The 16,506-nt window shown below is 51.5% G+C and overlaps 1 protein-coding gene across 2 annotated transcripts; it reads right to left on the bottom strand.

The window, feature by feature from the left end:
• Positions 1–2,865: 2,865 nt before the first annotated feature.
• On the bottom strand, positions 2,866–15,973 carry L2HGDH (L-2-hydroxyglutarate dehydrogenase). 2 transcript variants are annotated; one of them, XM_044436371.1, is made up of 10 exons: positions 15,789–15,970; positions 15,300–15,415; positions 12,222–12,373; positions 11,809–11,940; positions 10,979–11,141; positions 10,589–10,623; positions 9,096–9,263; positions 7,595–7,752; positions 5,228–5,359; positions 2,866–3,894 (listed from the first exon to the last, which is right to left on the bottom strand). In XM_044436371.1, the coding sequence occupies exons 1-10, from the start codon at positions 15,833–15,835 to the stop codon at positions 3,699–3,701; spliced, it is 1,299 nt and encodes a 432-aa protein (XP_044292306.1). In that variant the 5' UTR covers positions 15,836–15,970; the 3' UTR covers positions 2,866–3,698. The 2 variants fall into 2 exon arrangements, with proteins under 2 accessions (XP_044292306.1, XP_044292307.1); XM_044436372.1 differs by having other exon boundaries at positions 12,217–12,373; positions 15,304–15,973.
• Positions 15,974–16,506: the final 533 nt, after the last annotated feature.

Raw genomic sequence — 16,506 nt, 5'->3', positions numbered from 1 at the left:
GGGGGGGGGGGACATCCTAGACTTGGTTCTGGCCAGCAGGGAGGGTCTAGTGGACGATGTGCAGATTAGGGGAGCTCTGGATGCGAGTGACCCCCCCCCCATCCTATGCTTGGCGTTCAGGGGAGGGGATGAGCGGCAGGTCAAGTACTAGGAGTTGGGACTTTGGTCAGTGGAAGGCCAGGCTGGGGGGAGCCTCCTGGGAGGGGGCACTGGAAGGCAAGGGAGTTCGGGGGGTGGATGGCTCTGAAAAGGGAAGTCTTGGAGGCGCAAGCCTTGGCGATATCGTTGATTGGCCAAGCGGGGAGGCGTAGGAGGGTGCCACTGTGGATGCGGAGAGAGGTGTAAGAGGAATTAGAAGGCAGACCTTCACTGGAAATGGACACGTGAACCGAAGGGCGTACCAGGAAGGGTTCACTAGCACAATCCAGGATTCTGTGCAAGGCTAAGGCTGATTATGAGCAGATCTGCAAAATATGTCAAGAGGAACAAAAGGGGCTTCTACCTTCTTGTAAACAGGAAGAAGAAGGGGAGACAGGCGGTGGGAGCACTTGCAAGGGAGGGAGGGGACCTGGTAACTGATGTAAGGGAACAAGCACAGATGTTAAATTATTTTGCTTCTGTGTTCTCCCCAAAGCAGGCTGGGGGAGATCTGGGAGGCTCGATGAGGTTGAGATTATGGGGCACAGATTGGAGTCACCTCCCTAGAAGTCGAGGAGCTCCTCAGGGCACTGGATGTTGCACCCAAGGGTACTTCTGAAATTGGCAGGTGTACTCTCGTGTCCGTTGGCGTACATTTTTGAGGGCTTGTGGAAAAGAGGAAAAGTTCTGGAAGACTGGAGGGTGGCATCAGAGGTTCCAGTCTTCAAAAAGGGTAGCAGAGGGGATATGGGAAAGTCCATTCTGGGAAAGACAATAGAAAAGCTCTTAATAGGGAAAGCTTCCCTAGGTAGGGAAGGAAGGTTGGCAGCCACGCAGTACTGTTTCTGTAAAAACACGTCCTGCCAGGCAAACTTGTGGAATTCTATGATAAGGTCTCGAGGCGGCTAGACGGAAGGGATGCAGTGGATGTGGTTTACCCAGATCTCAGCAAGGCCTTTTACGAAGTGCCACATGATATCCTCGTTGAGAAACTGTGGAGCTTTGGGATAGATCGATGCACTGTCTGATGGACTACTGCATGGCTGACGGACCAAAAGCAGAGGGTGACTATCAGTGGGGAATCATCAGGATGGCAGCCAGTGACAAGTGGGGTCCCCCAGGGCTCAGTTCTGGGACTGATTCTGTTCAGCCTTTTTATCGACGACCTGGAGGAAGCGATAACCAGTTTGCTGACTAAATTCGCGGATGATACCAAAGTGGAGGCTGTGGCCACAACTGAGGAGCAGGTGATTCAGATCCAGAAGCATCTGGACAGGCTGTGGAAGTGGGTGGGGGACGACGGGATGGCGTTCCGTGTGGATGAGTGCAAGGTCTTGCATCTGGGGCACAGGAATGGGTGTCACGGGTACAGGATGCGGGACAAGCCGCTGGAGAGCGGCACTTGTGAAAGGGCCCTCGGGGTCCTTGTTGACTGCAGGCTGAGCATGAACCAACAGTGTGGTACAGTGGTTACTGCTTAGCCCCAGTTCCCTGTCCTTTGGCTAGAATAGTTGTGGACGGTGTTGTTGCTGAAAGCGCTTGGCATTGAGAAAATGCTGGCTGGACACGCCTGCAGGACTGGTGGGTGGGCGCTTTTGCGGGGTCCTTAAGTTCACTCCATGACACACAACACCAGCTCCCTTTTTACGTTAACCTACGTTATCTATTGCCGTCTCCTTGTCTTGCATACCACAAAAGCACTGGGCTGGATATGTGATAGATGGAAACAGATGATATGGAGTACACCAAATGTTATTTTGTGCTGCAAGGGCATAGATATATGCATGCATTATTTTTCTGACCTTTCATGCAAACAAGGAACTTTGAACTAATTAGTCACCAACATCAGCATTACTGGCTTAAAGCAGGCCATTCAAAATCCATCAGCAGCCCTGCCTGAGGGTCTGCCCAATCTTTTCTGGGAAAACTCCATTTCCAGGGAGAAAGTCGCATGGTTATATTAGCATATCGGACTGTCAGTGTGTTGCTCCATGATTTCAGGCAGACGTCCTGCCGAGCAATTCTCTACCCAAGTCCTTATGCTGAATACGCCAAGAACCGGATCTGGGATTTTCTCATGTTAAGGCAGGTTCTGGCTCAGTGAGCTCTAGCCCATCCCTTTCCTTTCTCACAAGCTTTTCAAAGTAATGTCTAGCAGGCCCCTCCTGCCCCATGGCTGACCTATGGTTTGGGTCACTGAAGCGTCTCTAGGTTCTGATCAGGAAAAAAAAGATAAGGCTTACGAGTTGTCCCACACAGCAGAACTGATTACAAGATAAAACTATAGCTTATTTTGTATCTTGAAGATCTCACCCTCCCAGTACCAGTTCCGGAGCAGCAGCAGAACTCCAGCTGTGTCAAACCACAGTTTATGTGCTTCCTCCTGGCTCCGAAGGTCAGCTGTGGCACATGGGGCTACCCAGCAAAGATTCCCTTTGGGGGTACCTGTTTGTCTGGGGCACCAGCTTTGCTGCTTTCCCTTCCAGCTTCCATGGCTGCTTAGTGACGGGCAGGCGCTCCTTCTTCAGGAGACTCTCAGCAGCTGGGCTGGCCAGTATTGTGTGTGGAGTGAAAGGATGCCAAGCGCAGTCTCGTGTCATGCGTATCACCTGGCCAGACACCTAGACTCCCGCCTGGTAGAGACAAACAGGAACACCGGTAGCTTGGGCTTTGGGAACTTTCAGTGATGCAGCTGGTTTAAAGACAAACTGAGGGTACCAAACACCATTCAGTGAAGAAAGATTTTATAAATTTGCTTGTCCACTTCTGTCTCGATTTTTTTACATTTTTACAGTTTTTACATTCATTATTACTCAATCCAACACACAACAGCATTTTGTATGAACTCGCTTTCCAATAATGGAACCTGATCAGGTCTTGTTTCCTATGGAACCTCCACGGTATTTTAGTTTACAAACAAAGCCTCAAGTTAGTTAGGTACTACTATGATCCTCACATTTCTGGGCCATCCAGAAAAAGGATGATGGTCAGAAAGCAGAACAGCCCCCACCAGCCTGCAGTCTGGAAAACAGCCTGATCTGCAGCCATGACCAAAATTAAGGACGAAGCAAAAGCATCCAGAGACAAATAACGGGTAAAGCTTATTTTAGTTGCTAGGTCAAATCAGCCTCTAGTTCCAGTACTTGGGTCACTACTTCTGTACTCCTGCCCATCGTTTGGCCTTTGAGTGGGGCTGTCCAGGAGTTTCCTCTCTGGACTCGCTGTCTCACTGCTCGGTCTTCAGCTGACTGGGAAGGTGGCCCATCCACGGTCCCCGTTTACCCAGATAGTTGGAAGCGGCACCCTCAGTGTGAGTCTGCATGGAGCAGAGACAGAGAGGGGTTCCTCTCCCTGCCTGATCCGCTTCTCACGGACGCATACAGAATCACTACTTGATCCCTAGAGAAGGAAGGGCGTTTCAGAGCGTGCTGAAGCTGGAGGCCTTCTGCAAGGCAGTCTAGAAGGGGACCCCGGCTTCCTGTCTCACTCAAAGCAGCAGCTTCCTTTGTTGTTCATCATGGAGGGATCAGTCAGGCTCACAAGCGTCTCCGGAGTTGCGCTCACAATTCGAATCTCTGCTCCACCTCGCTGGCGATCATTTTTGCAATGGCGAGGGAGGAGGTCGCAGCAGGGGAAGGCGCGTTTCTGACATGCAGAATTCGGCTGCCAATGTCGCCAGTGCCTCCGTCAAACACAAAATCATCCACCAAGTTCCCATCGCTGTCCAAGGCCTGAGCTCTGACACCAGCTGGACCTCTGTGGAGAGGAAGGAGATGCTGGGCATGTGAGTAAGACAAGGGGAAACCGAGACGATTTCACGATGAATCTAACAGAAGGCTCTGCCTCAGAAACTGAGGGAGGAGTACCAGTGTCCAGACACGGGATATTCTACCTGCCTCCATCGCTCTCAAGGCTGCTTCGCACGCGCGTGTTTTTAAGGCCTACACACGAGCCTGAGTGAAGGTGAGACCACCCCGACTGCTCTTGGTCTGCAAAGCCCGGCGAGCACGTCGTTCACCCAGGCCCCAGGAGCGCTTCATGACCCCAGGTAACTGCATCACAGCCTCTGTGCACCTGAGCAGTAAAGGGCACGGCAAGCAGAAGAGCCTCACTGGCACGTCAACCAACAAGCTGGGGACCCACCGCGCAGGTTAATATTCTGTCGACAAGCTGCAAGAAACATCCCCAGCCCACCCCGTCGGAGCGAAAGGCCTCTGCTGCTTGCAGTTCCCTGAATTCCTCACAGAACTGGGGAAACCTGGATGGTCTCCACGACTCATCTTGCGCTGAACAGGGCTGGCTGCTTATCTGCTCCTGCACTGCTATGGAACCACATGCCCCACCACCGCTGCATGGACTGCTTGGCCCAGGACCACCGCTGCATGTTCCGCGTTGTCCAGAAGGAGCCAGGCCGTAACTGCTGAAGGGCAAGCAGGGTGATGTCAGAGCGGATCCTGGGAAGTACTTCGGCATTGCAGTTTGGGGGGATTGCGCAAGTCCGGCCTTGGTGTTTTTTTGATCACAACATGTGTTCTTGTTAATTATGTGTCACTGCTGTCTCTCGCTGTCCTTTCGCGTTTGGTTTTCGTTAATAACAACATCACTTTATGCATTTATGCAAGTCCCTCTGCCTTTCTCTGTGCTTTCTTGGATTTCGGAACCCTTCACCTTTGTGTTAGTTCACATCAGTTCGCAACGTACATCATCCACACACATCGGCGCACTTCATCTTTTTACTCCCACGTAATGCTCAAACTAGCCACCATGGGAGTTGTGGGGCTGCTGCTGGGAGCTGCAACCGCGCGTCATTTCCCTCCCTGGCTCCTCTGCCCCATGTGATACAAAGCACAGGACACAACACAATTGTGCTGTGGGCTTCCCTTCAGCCAGTGCAAAAGGAGAAAGCTCACCACACAACTATGTTGCATCACACAGTTTTGTCTCCAGTGAGAACACTCAGTGGAAGGAGGCGAAGCTGGGCCGCTCTTTGCAGAGGCACTTTGCATCTGCTGCCAGAGCCGGTCCTGGCTTGAGCTTTCCCCTCTTCAGGCCCGTTAACACACCTTCGTTGGAAATCCTTTTTTTTTACCTGAGAATATCGTTGACGGTAACTTCTGGCACAAATTTCTGGAGTTGTTTCACTTGTGCGGTAAGAAAACATGCTCTGTACATCTCCCCCATCCCATAGGAGAGGTTCCTGAACACCAGCTTCCACAGGCCACTGGGAAGAAGGAAACACACACCGTGTTCTGTTCAGTCATACCGGCGGCCTCCCTTCCGAGTGTTGAGCTCTTCCTTCATTCGTAGTTTTATTTATTTGTTACATCCATTTATACCTCGTCCTATCGCTTCACGCGCTCAGGACGGCTTACAGGATAAGCATGTAATAAGCACACATTTCCAAACGCTGGATGTATTCCATGCTGGTGAACCATCCCTGGATATATCGCTATTACAGCTATAATAGCCAGTGCTGTGTCGTGGTTAAGAGCGTGGGACTGGGACTCAGGCGATCTGGGTTCTAGTCCCCGCTCAGCCATGGAGCCAACTGGGTGCCTTTGGGCCAGTCACTCTCTCAGCCCAACCTACCTCACAGGGTTGTTGTTGTGGGGATAAGATGATGGAGGAGGAGAGATGATGTAAGCTGCCTTGAGCCCTTTGTAGGAAAAAGGCAGGATATAAATCGAATTATTATAATATTATTATTATATTATTTCCAGAAAAGTAGCTGTGTCGGGGGACAATTCCACACACACTTAACACCGGAAAAGGTCCTGCAACTATGTAAGCCATCCTGAGCACTTGTACGGAAGGACGGGATACAAATGTTTGTAATAAATAAATTCGTAAAAGAAACTCATGCTGGAGGTACAGAACTTTTCCTGCCAAAACATGCATTCCTGGATGGTGCCCTTCCTCAGCACCGGAAAGACGTAACAAATGTATTCTGGCTTTGGTGTATTGAAGTCAGCCGCATCAGGGGCGCTGTCATTTCAAGTTTGCATGGAGTACATACATGAGTGAAGAAAAACACAAGGAACAAATAAATGCAGCAGGTGACAAGCTACAATTTAAATGTGCGTAAAATAATGGCAGTGATCATTTTCAAAGAAGTGTGGGTGGCGACACAAACATCCCGGCATTGGTAAGCTAAGGAACTCTGCGGGTACCAAAACAGTTGCCTTGAATCTTCTGGCCCAACCCCGGGTATTTTTTATATCTCATTTACTCCTGACCCCGTGCTTCTACTATTTTTCTCCCTGTGCCCACATGTATATACACCCGCCGGTTGGGAACACACCCTCAATCCGGTAACGCCATCTCCAGCGCATGAAAGCTTATGCCATGGTAAAATTATTAATCTTTAAGGTGCCGCAAGAGACTGTTATTTCTAGGGTAGCTGAGGCAGAGCTCTGGGAAGCATAACACGTAAGAAATGGCGCCAGTGCTTCGTGGAGCTGCACAGGAGCCTGGCAAAGGCACACCCCCAAGCCCACATCCGCTGGCATGCACGGAGGGGCACAGGGGCAGTGCAGAAAGAATGGGCAGGCAGGCAGGCTGCTTCTCCAGCGCCTGCCAATTCCCCACTGGAAACACCCTGCCTCCGAAGAACTTTTCCCCGAATGGCCCTTTCTTCTGATTCCAGAGCTCAGCCAGGGGCTGTGCGGGGGAGAGGGGATGAAGCGCCCTCTTTTCATTAGCAAATTATCTCCAGCGAAGGTCCCAACACCACCATCACATCACGCTCGTATCCCAACTTCCTTCCCCTTGCAGGGAACTGCAGGCGGCTTACAAGCCCCCGCCCCCATTTTATCCTCACAGCAACAATCCTGGGAGGTGGGTTAGGCTGAGAGGCAGTGCCTGCTGCAGCACCACCAAACGGTGCTGCAGCAGGCACTGCTGCATGGCTGAGTAGGGACCAGAACCCGGATCATCCAAGGCTAGTCCAACCCTCCGAGTCACTCCAGCGGCTCTCACTTGCCTTGCGCACTGACTTGGGAACCCCGTGTTTGAGCCGTGTCGCCCAGCACTGCACAGGAGGTCTGGACTGGGCTAGGAGAGGGTGCTCCAGCCACATGGTCCAAAAGGCCTTGCGCAGTAAGCAGGTCATGGGGGCCGGGCTGAAGCAAAGAGGGCAGAAAATAATAGAAAAGTTGGTGTTGAACTAAGGAGATGGAAAGGAAGGAACAGCGAATGTGAAGCAGAGCTGTGTAAGGAAGGGCTGGAAGGTTACGGCTTGTGTAGGGCTCTGGTGGAGAAGAAACAGCAGAGCGGCAACCGGAAACCCGAGGGCAAGAAGCTGCTCTGTCTCCTGCACTGCCCATCGAGAGGCTGTGCTGGGATCCCTCCGGTGCCTGCACAGAACCCCCCAAGCTGCGGAGGGGAGCAGTGCGAAGACAGTAGCGAACTCTCATTTTAACCTGTAAGCAAAGGGGGGGGGGGGGGGGAACAGTACCTGAAAGCAACTGCATCGGAAAAATCCTGGATGCTGAAGTCACAAAATCTGTATCCCTCTCGTTTGAAGGCAAGCACAGCATTAGGGCCCAGCCAGACGCTCCCATCCATCCTTGGGGTGAAATGAATGCCCAGAAAGGGGAAACGAGGATCAGGTACCTGTTGCAGCAAAGCACGAGAAATGCTCCCGAAATCAAAATGCATCTGAAAAACGCATCCTCCTGCGACTGCTTTTCTCCATCAGGAGTTAGGAAAGTTATGAGACACCGTGTAGCTACGAGAACAGCTCAAGTATCACATGTGGATGGTTCTGGCTGCTGCTGCTCTTTTACATAGGCAGTACATGCCGTGTCTGAACCACAATGGTCTCAAATTGAATCTCGGTTTCTCTCCTGCTGTTTTATTTATTTATTTAGAATATTTATATGCTGTCCTGTCACAAAGGCCTCAGTTCCCGTGCTACTCTCTGTGCAAATCTCATAAATGCGCGCACACACACACACACACACAACTGCCTCTCTGGGCTTGGCACGTAAAACAAAATCCCAAATGGTACATCTGGACAAAAACACCCTTTATAGCCACACTTATACTGATACCGTTTTTAAAAGTAAGAGAGAGAGAGAGAGTGTGTGTGTGTGTGTGTGTGTGAGAGAGAGAGAGAGAGAGAGAGAGAGAGAGAGCGAGCGAGCGAGCGAGCGAGCGAGCGCTTTCTGAGACTGAAGCAGACTTGTTTGTATCTGGTCAGAATTAGGCCTTTTGTTAGGTGAAATGATGGATAGAGGAAAAATTAGCTGAGGGGCTTTTAAGGTACAGCAAAGGAAAGAGCGAGGTGGCTGTGACTTGGCAGTGGGTCTGGAGCATGTTTTGAGCAACTGGTCACAACAGCCAACAACCTGTTGCCCAGGTGTGTCCGCTCTAAGCAGAATGATCTAGACTTCGGTTATGCAGCAGCACAACTGCCTCCCACTAGCATCCTAGCACCACGGTTTCGTCCAGCAAAGCCACAGGAACCGAGGTTGTGGGATCGGTTCAACACTCCCACAAAACCGCAGCTGCCAGAGTTCCTTGAGGGAGCCCTGATGGTTTCAGCTGGCTTAGGCTTGCTAAGCCGCTGTGAGACTCAAGGTTCCCAACGCACATGTCCTCTGCATGGCTTTGTGGCTGTTTATGTGCTGTCAACTTATGGTGCCCCTCTGACTGAAGCCCCCCAAAATGCCCCATTCATGGCAACCCTGCTTAGCGGTTCTCTTAGCTGTGCATTCATTCACAGAGTTCACCCATCTCTTTTTGGTCTTCCCTTTCTTCTTCCACCTTCAATCTTTCCTAGCATCCTTTTCTGCTCCAGAGTTCTGCCTTCTCATGATGTACCCAAAGAATAACAGCCTCAGTTTTGTCACTTTTGCTTCTACTGACTGCATGGTTCACTGAGCAGTTAAACAAATGCTAAATAAAATCAGTAAAAATCAAGATCTCACTGTAGAAAGTGCCAAGTGACGTACCGGATAAATATTTCCTCTAACCAGATAACACTTCTCTGGTTTTAGCACCAAGTAATCGCCCCGGAAAGGCACGATGCGAGGCTCTGGACTGCAGCCGCTGACTTGAGAGAGGCGGTCCGAGTAAAGCCCCGCGCAGCATACGAGGTGCCGGCACCGGATTTCCTCCCCCTGCCACGAAAGGAGCACAAGCACATGGCAACGAGAACGGCATCTGGCAACGCGGGCACAAGAGCCATGGGAGTCTGATGCCTTCTCCTCTCCCTTCGGTTTTCACACCTCCCATGGTGACACCCCCCAGGGTAGAACTGACGTGGGCCAACAGAAGTACAGTGCCTATTCAGACTGAGAGCGATAGTGAGCACTCACCAGAGTGACGTTCTGGTTTCTAAGCAATTATGCCATGTCGCCAGAACAACTTTTTCTGCCTTTAACTTGTCTGTTCTACTTCAAAATGTAGACAAGCAATAATTATGCGGTGCATATGCCTCCTGGCACTAACAGTGGCTTTCAGGGTAATTATGCAGTGATCATTTATCATACAAAAGCAGGATTACCAAGCCTCTGAGGTCAGTTTACGCACCGTTACTCTTTTTACAATCAGTTGCCTATGGAGAGGCAAGGAGAGGAGAGAAAAAGAGACTGACGTCTACAATTCTACAAGAAGGCAGAAAACTCCTCAACTGAGCTGCGACGCAAGAGGGATATTGAGCAGATCCGACACAAACATACTTTACTGCTCGAGTGGTTTTCTTGTTTTAAAGCAACCTCACTTCTGCTACTTCTCCTTCCCGGAATTTTATTTCTAACAGTTCTTTGGTTCCAACACTACAGACTGTTGTAATAAATGGAAAATAGTAATACTATCAAAAGCATTTCTAAACAGTCTTTTAAAAGGCTGGATATTGGACTAAAAGTGACGTATTTTCACCAGCCTCTGTGACCACCTTTGGAGGCTTTCCGAGAAGTTCCTTACCCACCGACGTATTAATACCAGGATTATTCCAGGTAGTATATACAGTAATTGCTAATGATGCTTTCCTTGTCAAATAGCAGCTGTTGGGGGGAACTAATACCTGGTTTCAACAGTGGTGTCTCCCTTTGACACCGTTACGCTCCCTGCTTTAGGCTACTGAACAATGTTGCTGTGGTTTTTGTTCAGAGGTATAATTTTTGTGGCGAAACCTGATTTATCCAAAAAGAGATAAAGGATGAAAAACCGATGTCTCAAGAATGACTGCCTAAAAAGAGTCATATGTTAAACAAAATACTTCACCCCCGAGCCATACAGGGACTATTTTGAAGACTGAAAAGCAAGCACATGGCCTCACAGGGCAGATGCTGTGTGTTTTTTCCATCTTGAAGAGGTTTCCTGGTGACAGTAGCAACCAGGGTAAAGTATTTGCATTCTTGACATGCAAGAAATGCAGCAACAGGAAGATGAAATACGTGCACTTTAAAAAATAAAAATTGTATCTGAAGCTTTGCCGCCTTACCTTCGAATTTCTTACAACAACCGGATATTTCATTCCTGTAAATAATAAAATGAAATGCTGTGTGTGTCATGAAACAATCGTCGAACCAGACACTAGAACCAAAGTGCTCGTTGTCATAAGAAATCTACGAGGAACATTCTCTGTCCTAATCTACTGGTGTCATCGATAAATAAAAGCTATTTGAGGCCACATTTCCTTCCTTCTAGTATATATCTGAAAACAGTATTTGGGCCTCTGAAGGACTCGCTTTCCTTCTCCCTTCTTCTGATTTGCCTGAGACACGCATTTTAGCCACCCATTTTAATTAGCATACAGCAAGTTGTCGAACAATACAGCTAACCTACGGAGCTCTGCCCCTCTGGAGGAGAATGAGATCGGGTAGCTTCTTACCTTCCATGCCTGCAGCAGGACTTTCTTTTGCCATCTCCATATCTTTCACCTCAAAGCCCGTCAACACAGTTCCTCCCGCTGCCTCAAAATCTGCAGCATAGGCCAGGGCTACCTGCCTGTAGTTCACAATGCCGGTGTACGGGGAGTCCAAGGCCATCAAACCCTGAAAAGGTGGTGCCAGTCAGCACTCCGGTTCACGTGGTTCTTTCATACTGGACGAACGTGGACGATAAGGAGGCCACCCTTTCAAGCCAGTCCAATGTTTAGTATGGGCGGTTTGGGCCCTCGGGACTGCACTGGTTTGCCAGTCCAGGTAAGGTAGACCAGAAGGGTATTTCTAGGGTGTCTACGTGGCATTCCTGGGTAGCATATGCGGCAGAGGAGCTTTAGACTGAGGAGGATGAAAAGCCAGAGCAGAGCTAACCTCCTTCCACTTTCTGCGCTTCCAGCAAGTGGGAAAAGCGCCTGTGCTGGGGACGGTTCGGTGGGCCAGAGCGCAGGTGGGTGACATGATGCACTAAGGCAGCCACTGCTGCTCCCCCCCGCCAATTCTCCAGGGGGGCACATGGTCATTTGCTGGGGGAGGAAGTCTGGTACTGCAAGCCACTTGAGCATGGCTCTTCTCATGTTCTTACTTCCTCCCTGTGACCTACAGCAAGGCGAGACGGACGGCCACACATTCGCAAAGGCGACTGCAGCCACATGCACACTCAGACAGACGTTGTCAATTCAGTGGGGATGGGACGACTAGAGGGGCTGATGGATTCCCTGCCCGCCAAGTTTCCCGAATAGAAGAGATGCTCCACACAGAAGAGTGAGGAGGTCTGTACCCGGCAGTAGGGCTCCTTTGCTTGAATTTCTTTGGATGTTATCAGCCTCAGCCCGCGGACACTGTTCTGCAGGCCCCTCTCATACAGTGCTTTCAGCCTTGGGATTTCTTCCTGTTCAACTGCAACAATCAGCTGTGGAAAAAAACAAGAAAGGGGCCCGGTGGAAAGTGGGCTGGCCACAGAGCGAAAATGCAGATGCAAGACCAACGTGTTGCGGGTTGTGGGAAAGGTTTATTTAGCCATTCATCGCATTTTTATGCTACCCAAAAGCCAAAGCTCTCTTGCCACAATATAAAGCAACTCAAAGGCGGCACACACATTTAAACAGTTAAAGCGAGAGCACACACTAGAAGCAGGATCTAGAGTGGACCCGGCAGCAACGCAAAGACGCAGAAGTGCACCAGCTACCATACCTTGCCGCACTGCTTGTAAGGGATTCCCCTTTGGTCGCAGTATTCGTAGCAGAGGAGAGACCCCTCCACACACAGCTTTGCTTTTAGTGATCCTGGAGTGTAGTAGATCCCACTGTGAATGACGCCACTGTTGTGTCCACTCTGATGGAGAGCTAAATAGGAAGATGCGTCACAAACAGAGATCTTCAAATACATGCCACGAGAATCTTGAGAGGCTTGTTTACCTGTGTGTGTGCATGCATTTATTTATAGTATTTAGAGGAATTATGTGTGTTTATTATGCTATTAAGTGCCCAATCCTATTGGGATTCCTGTAACCCACCAAACTTGGAGGACTGCTGGCATCCTCTGCAGGGCGGAAGAGCCGTGGGGATTCAGGTTGCTTCCATGCTTCTGCCCTGCAAAGCAGCTGGATGTGGCTCACGGTGGTGCAGAGGCCCTGCCAGGATACGTTGTGCCATGACGGCGTAAGCAGTAAGCCTGCTAGATCAGATCAAAGGTCCGTCTAGTCCAACGCTCTGTACATGCGATGGCAAACCCGCTGCTCAAAGAATCCCTCAAGCAGGATGAGTGCAAGGCTTCTGCCTGCTGGAACGCTTTGGCAACGGGGACATGCAGGCATGTCTCCTCTGGTGACGGAGGGAGCACATGGCCAGCAGGGCTGGTAGCCACTGATCGCCACCTCCCTCATGCATCTGTCCAATCCCATTTCAAAGCTATCCAGACTGGCGGCCATCAGCACTTCCTATGGCAATGAATCCCGTGGTCTAAAGGAGGCAGCACATAGCCAGACAGGCCGGGAACAATGCTTCCCCTCTCGCCCTTGCCCTCAACGCCTTCTCCACGGCGGCTCTTACAACTGTGGAGAGCCGTCAGGCGTGGTTCTTTCCACACCAGCTGCCAGGGGCTCTGAGTGCGCAGCCCAAGCTCTCACGTCACGACCGGCTCCTGATGCTGGAGCTCTGCCAAATCCCAGGAGCCCTCCAGATGCTGCCTAAGAACCATGGGGTTGCTCTGCCTGATATTTTTCAAGTCCCCTTTGTCAAAAGATACCAGGGTGATATTCCAGCTGAGACCCACAATGGTCGTATCATCATACAACGCAAAATGCCGTCATGGAACAACTTTAAAAGGCAGGAAGACGTGAGGAAACATACTAACTAAAATGGCCAGGCAAACAGGTTTATTTAGCACAATATAAATTGATATAAATCTTTGCTCTAAGTGCCTAGTTCTGTTGCCTGGTCTATACCACTTCGGATTTCAGCTTGTGGAATGTTCCTCCCCGCAGAACTGGAATTCCCAACATTCGGCATCCTCATCTAGCACTCTTTCGGACACCGCCACTTTCTTTTCTCCGGGGATGCTATCCGTGCCGCAGTGGGACATACTTGCTTCCACCTCTAGGTATACATTGTTCTGCTATTTCACCCTGGCCATTGCTCCCGAAGAGGGAAGAACAGGCAGGGACAGTGAGCTGCAGAGAGGCCAGGAGGCCTGGAAGGACACTGGCAGTCCCCACAGGGAAGTGGGCCTTGCCTGCCTCTGACATGGAGCCGGAATGCTTCACTGGGACTGGGGGCACACCGCTCGCCCCAGCCGCTCTCCCTCAGCCAGGCCAATCCCACAGGGTGCGGAGAGAACGTTGACCCATCAATGTGCACCATCTTTCGCTCCTTGCCAGAGAGGCAGGACAAGAAGCAACCTCCTTTGCAAAAAGGTATGCGCCATTACAGACGGCCTTAAACCATCTTTAATCCTTGTCAGAAGGGTGGCGACACACGGCCCGAGGACGGCATGCAGACCCCTGGACGTTTCAGTGCTTCCCGTGTTGCTGCCACAGGTGCAAGGGGGTGCCTCGTTTTCAGAAAACAAGGTTACCGTCTGGCAAAGGGGCTGTCCCCTCCTTTTCTGCTGCCAAATTCCCACAGTGAGCCCTGACCCAGGGCCTGTCGAGGAGCTTTTACAAATGTCTGGCAGCATATCCAGCAGAGCGGTGGCCTGCAGTGCAGGTCTTGTGGAGCAATGTACTCCTCAGTCCCTAGAACTTGCCCAACCTTGGCTTATAAGAATGTTTTAAAATAATTATTCAGAGGTTCTGAGACACAAAAAACACACAGCAATCATATATGCTGTGTGATGCTCACATCTGCAACAGGAGATGCATTATCTGGCCAGAAATATAGGTGCAAATGGCTTTCCTGGGAAGGAGCCCTTAGCCCAACTTCCTGCACAAAGCCAGCAAGGCCTCCTATGTGGGCATATATAGGGTGTGCTCATATTCCCGACACATGGAAAAATCCCTTACTCCAACTGGGGGAGGAATTCAGTGATTGGGGCACAATCCAATCGGGGTGCCCATGACTGGTATCCATGCCCCCCCAATCTCTTAAGACAGCAGATTTCAACTGTCTAAGAGTTTTATATTCTTGCAAGGAGAGAAGCTGGAGGCACGGCAAGATTCCTCAGAAAGCTTGGTGCCCTTCTCCTCCCCTGCACACGAACACCCACCAGCAGCACCAGCTCCAGGGTTGGTCTTCTCGCTCTGGAGCTGGCGCCACTGTGGACAGAGCCACGCTGGCCTCTGTGAGTCCCACCTTTGACCTCAGAGCAATTTTCCCGGGTTGGGCTGGGACTTTGACCTTTCCTGTAGACGGCATTCAGAGGCGACGGAATTGCATCTTAATAAACTGAGTTTGGAACCTGTACATCACAGCAAGAATGAACCAATTCGCACTTCAGCAGCAGCTGGAGCTAGTGGTTAATTTTCCAGGTAGCCTACTGGCTTTTTAACATAAATAGGAGTTATGTAAAATTGGCTTTGCAGAGATGATGTTCTTAATGCATCATGACCAACTGGATTGCGCCATTTAGTAATGTTGTTGCTGTTGTTGTTATGCGCCATCAAGTCATCTCTGACTTAAGGCAACCCTATGAATGAGTGGAAAGCCTCCAAAATGACAGCTGTAAACTCAAGCCTGTGGCTCCCTTTACAGGGTCCATAGCATTTAATACACCCGGAAATTGAAAATACATGGGGGGAAACAATAGGAAAGGGCTGAGATCCAGTTATCATACCTACTTCCTTCTCTTTTTCCAGCACTCCAAAAGCAAGCGATGGATGCCGCAGGATGAGCTCCCTGGCCGATGCCAGCCCCACGATGCCCGCACCAATAATGGCAACATCAAATGTGCTGTTAAAAATGCGTTTGCAGTGAGTGATTGCAAGCGGTGTGCTTTGCACTAGCAAACAGCTTATTTCAGTACTCTAATGGGAGTTTTTACACTTCCACTTCGGTAAAATTTAAGTAGTAAATGCATGAAAGCGATAGCAAGATGCAGCTTTCCCCAAACTGCTATCCTCCAGATGAGTTGAACTGTAACTCTCATCATCCTCAGCCAACAGAGCAACTGATTCACTGGCTGGGGGTGATAGGAGTTGTAGTTCCCCGGCTGACAGTTCTCTTGTTGATAGATCCAGTTCCATCAGCCCTTTTCACAAAGACAGGGCAAACAGCCATTCGTTCTACTCTCTTCACCTTCACCCTGGGGGAACCGTGGGCCTACCGAATTTCTGCCTGCAAAGGCACCTGTTCAAGACACGAAGAAACCATGCCGGGGGCGGGTGGAGGGGCAGCCTTGCCTACTTGCTCACCGGGGTGTTTCTCGGGGTCTCCAGCAGGACGGCCCCCTCCTCCCTGCGGCGCCCTCCCTGCACCGCCTTTCGGAGCCACCTGGCTGGGACTTTGGCCGCCGGCGCCATTCCCTGCACGGGAAGCGGGGCCAAGGCCGCCCCGTCCCTCCCCAACCGGGCGCCCGCAAGGGCAGGGCCGCGACCCCCGTTCCCAGCCAGGAGCCCGGCCCTCTGCAGGGGGCGAGCCTGCGGGAGGCCGGCCCACCGCTCGGCGTCCCGGCCCGGTGGCCCGCGGGTCCGCGACGCCGCCGAGGGGCGAGGCAAGCGTGACCTGCGGCATCCCGGCCGGGCAGGCGGCTCTGTCCCGCCACACGCGCCGGGCCCGGCCGGCGACCGGGACACGCAGGCAGAAGTTCACCCGGCGCGGCTCCTTCGCCCTCGCAGCTCGGCGGAAGGGAAGGCAAGGCAAGGGAAGGGCCCGGAGGCTCCGCGGGCCCCGCGCCCACCGCGGCAGGGGCGGGGCGCCTCCCGCTGAACCTCTGCGCGGGGCCCTCCGGGGACGCGGCCCCCCGGGCGGTTCCGGGGCCAGGCCAGGCCGGCCGCCGAGGACGGGGCGCGGGCGCGCCGCTCACCGCCTGCTGCCGCCGCCGC

This window comes from Varanus komodoensis, unplaced genomic scaffold (assembly GCF_004798865.1).
Source record: "Varanus komodoensis strain SLA01 unplaced genomic scaffold, ASM479886v1 scaffold3, whole genome shotgun sequence".
NCBI lineage: Eukaryota > Metazoa > Chordata > Lepidosauria > Squamata > Varanidae > Varanus > Varanus komodoensis.
This window is presented reverse-complemented; position numbering and strand designations above follow the sequence as displayed.

Coding starts and splice junctions, on each gene's coding strand:
- L2HGDH (XM_044436371.1), bottom strand. CDS start 15,835: ATGGTTTCTTCGTGTCTTGAACAGGTGCCTTTGCAGGCAGAAATTCG. Junction 12,374..15,299: donor GGAAAAAGAGAAGGAAGTAG/GTATGATAACTG, acceptor CTTCCTATTTAG/CTCTCCATCAGAGTGGACAC. Junction 11,142..11,808: donor CAAAGGAGCCCTACTGCCGG/GTACAGACCTCC, acceptor CCACCTTTTCAG/GGTTTGATGGCCTTGGACTC.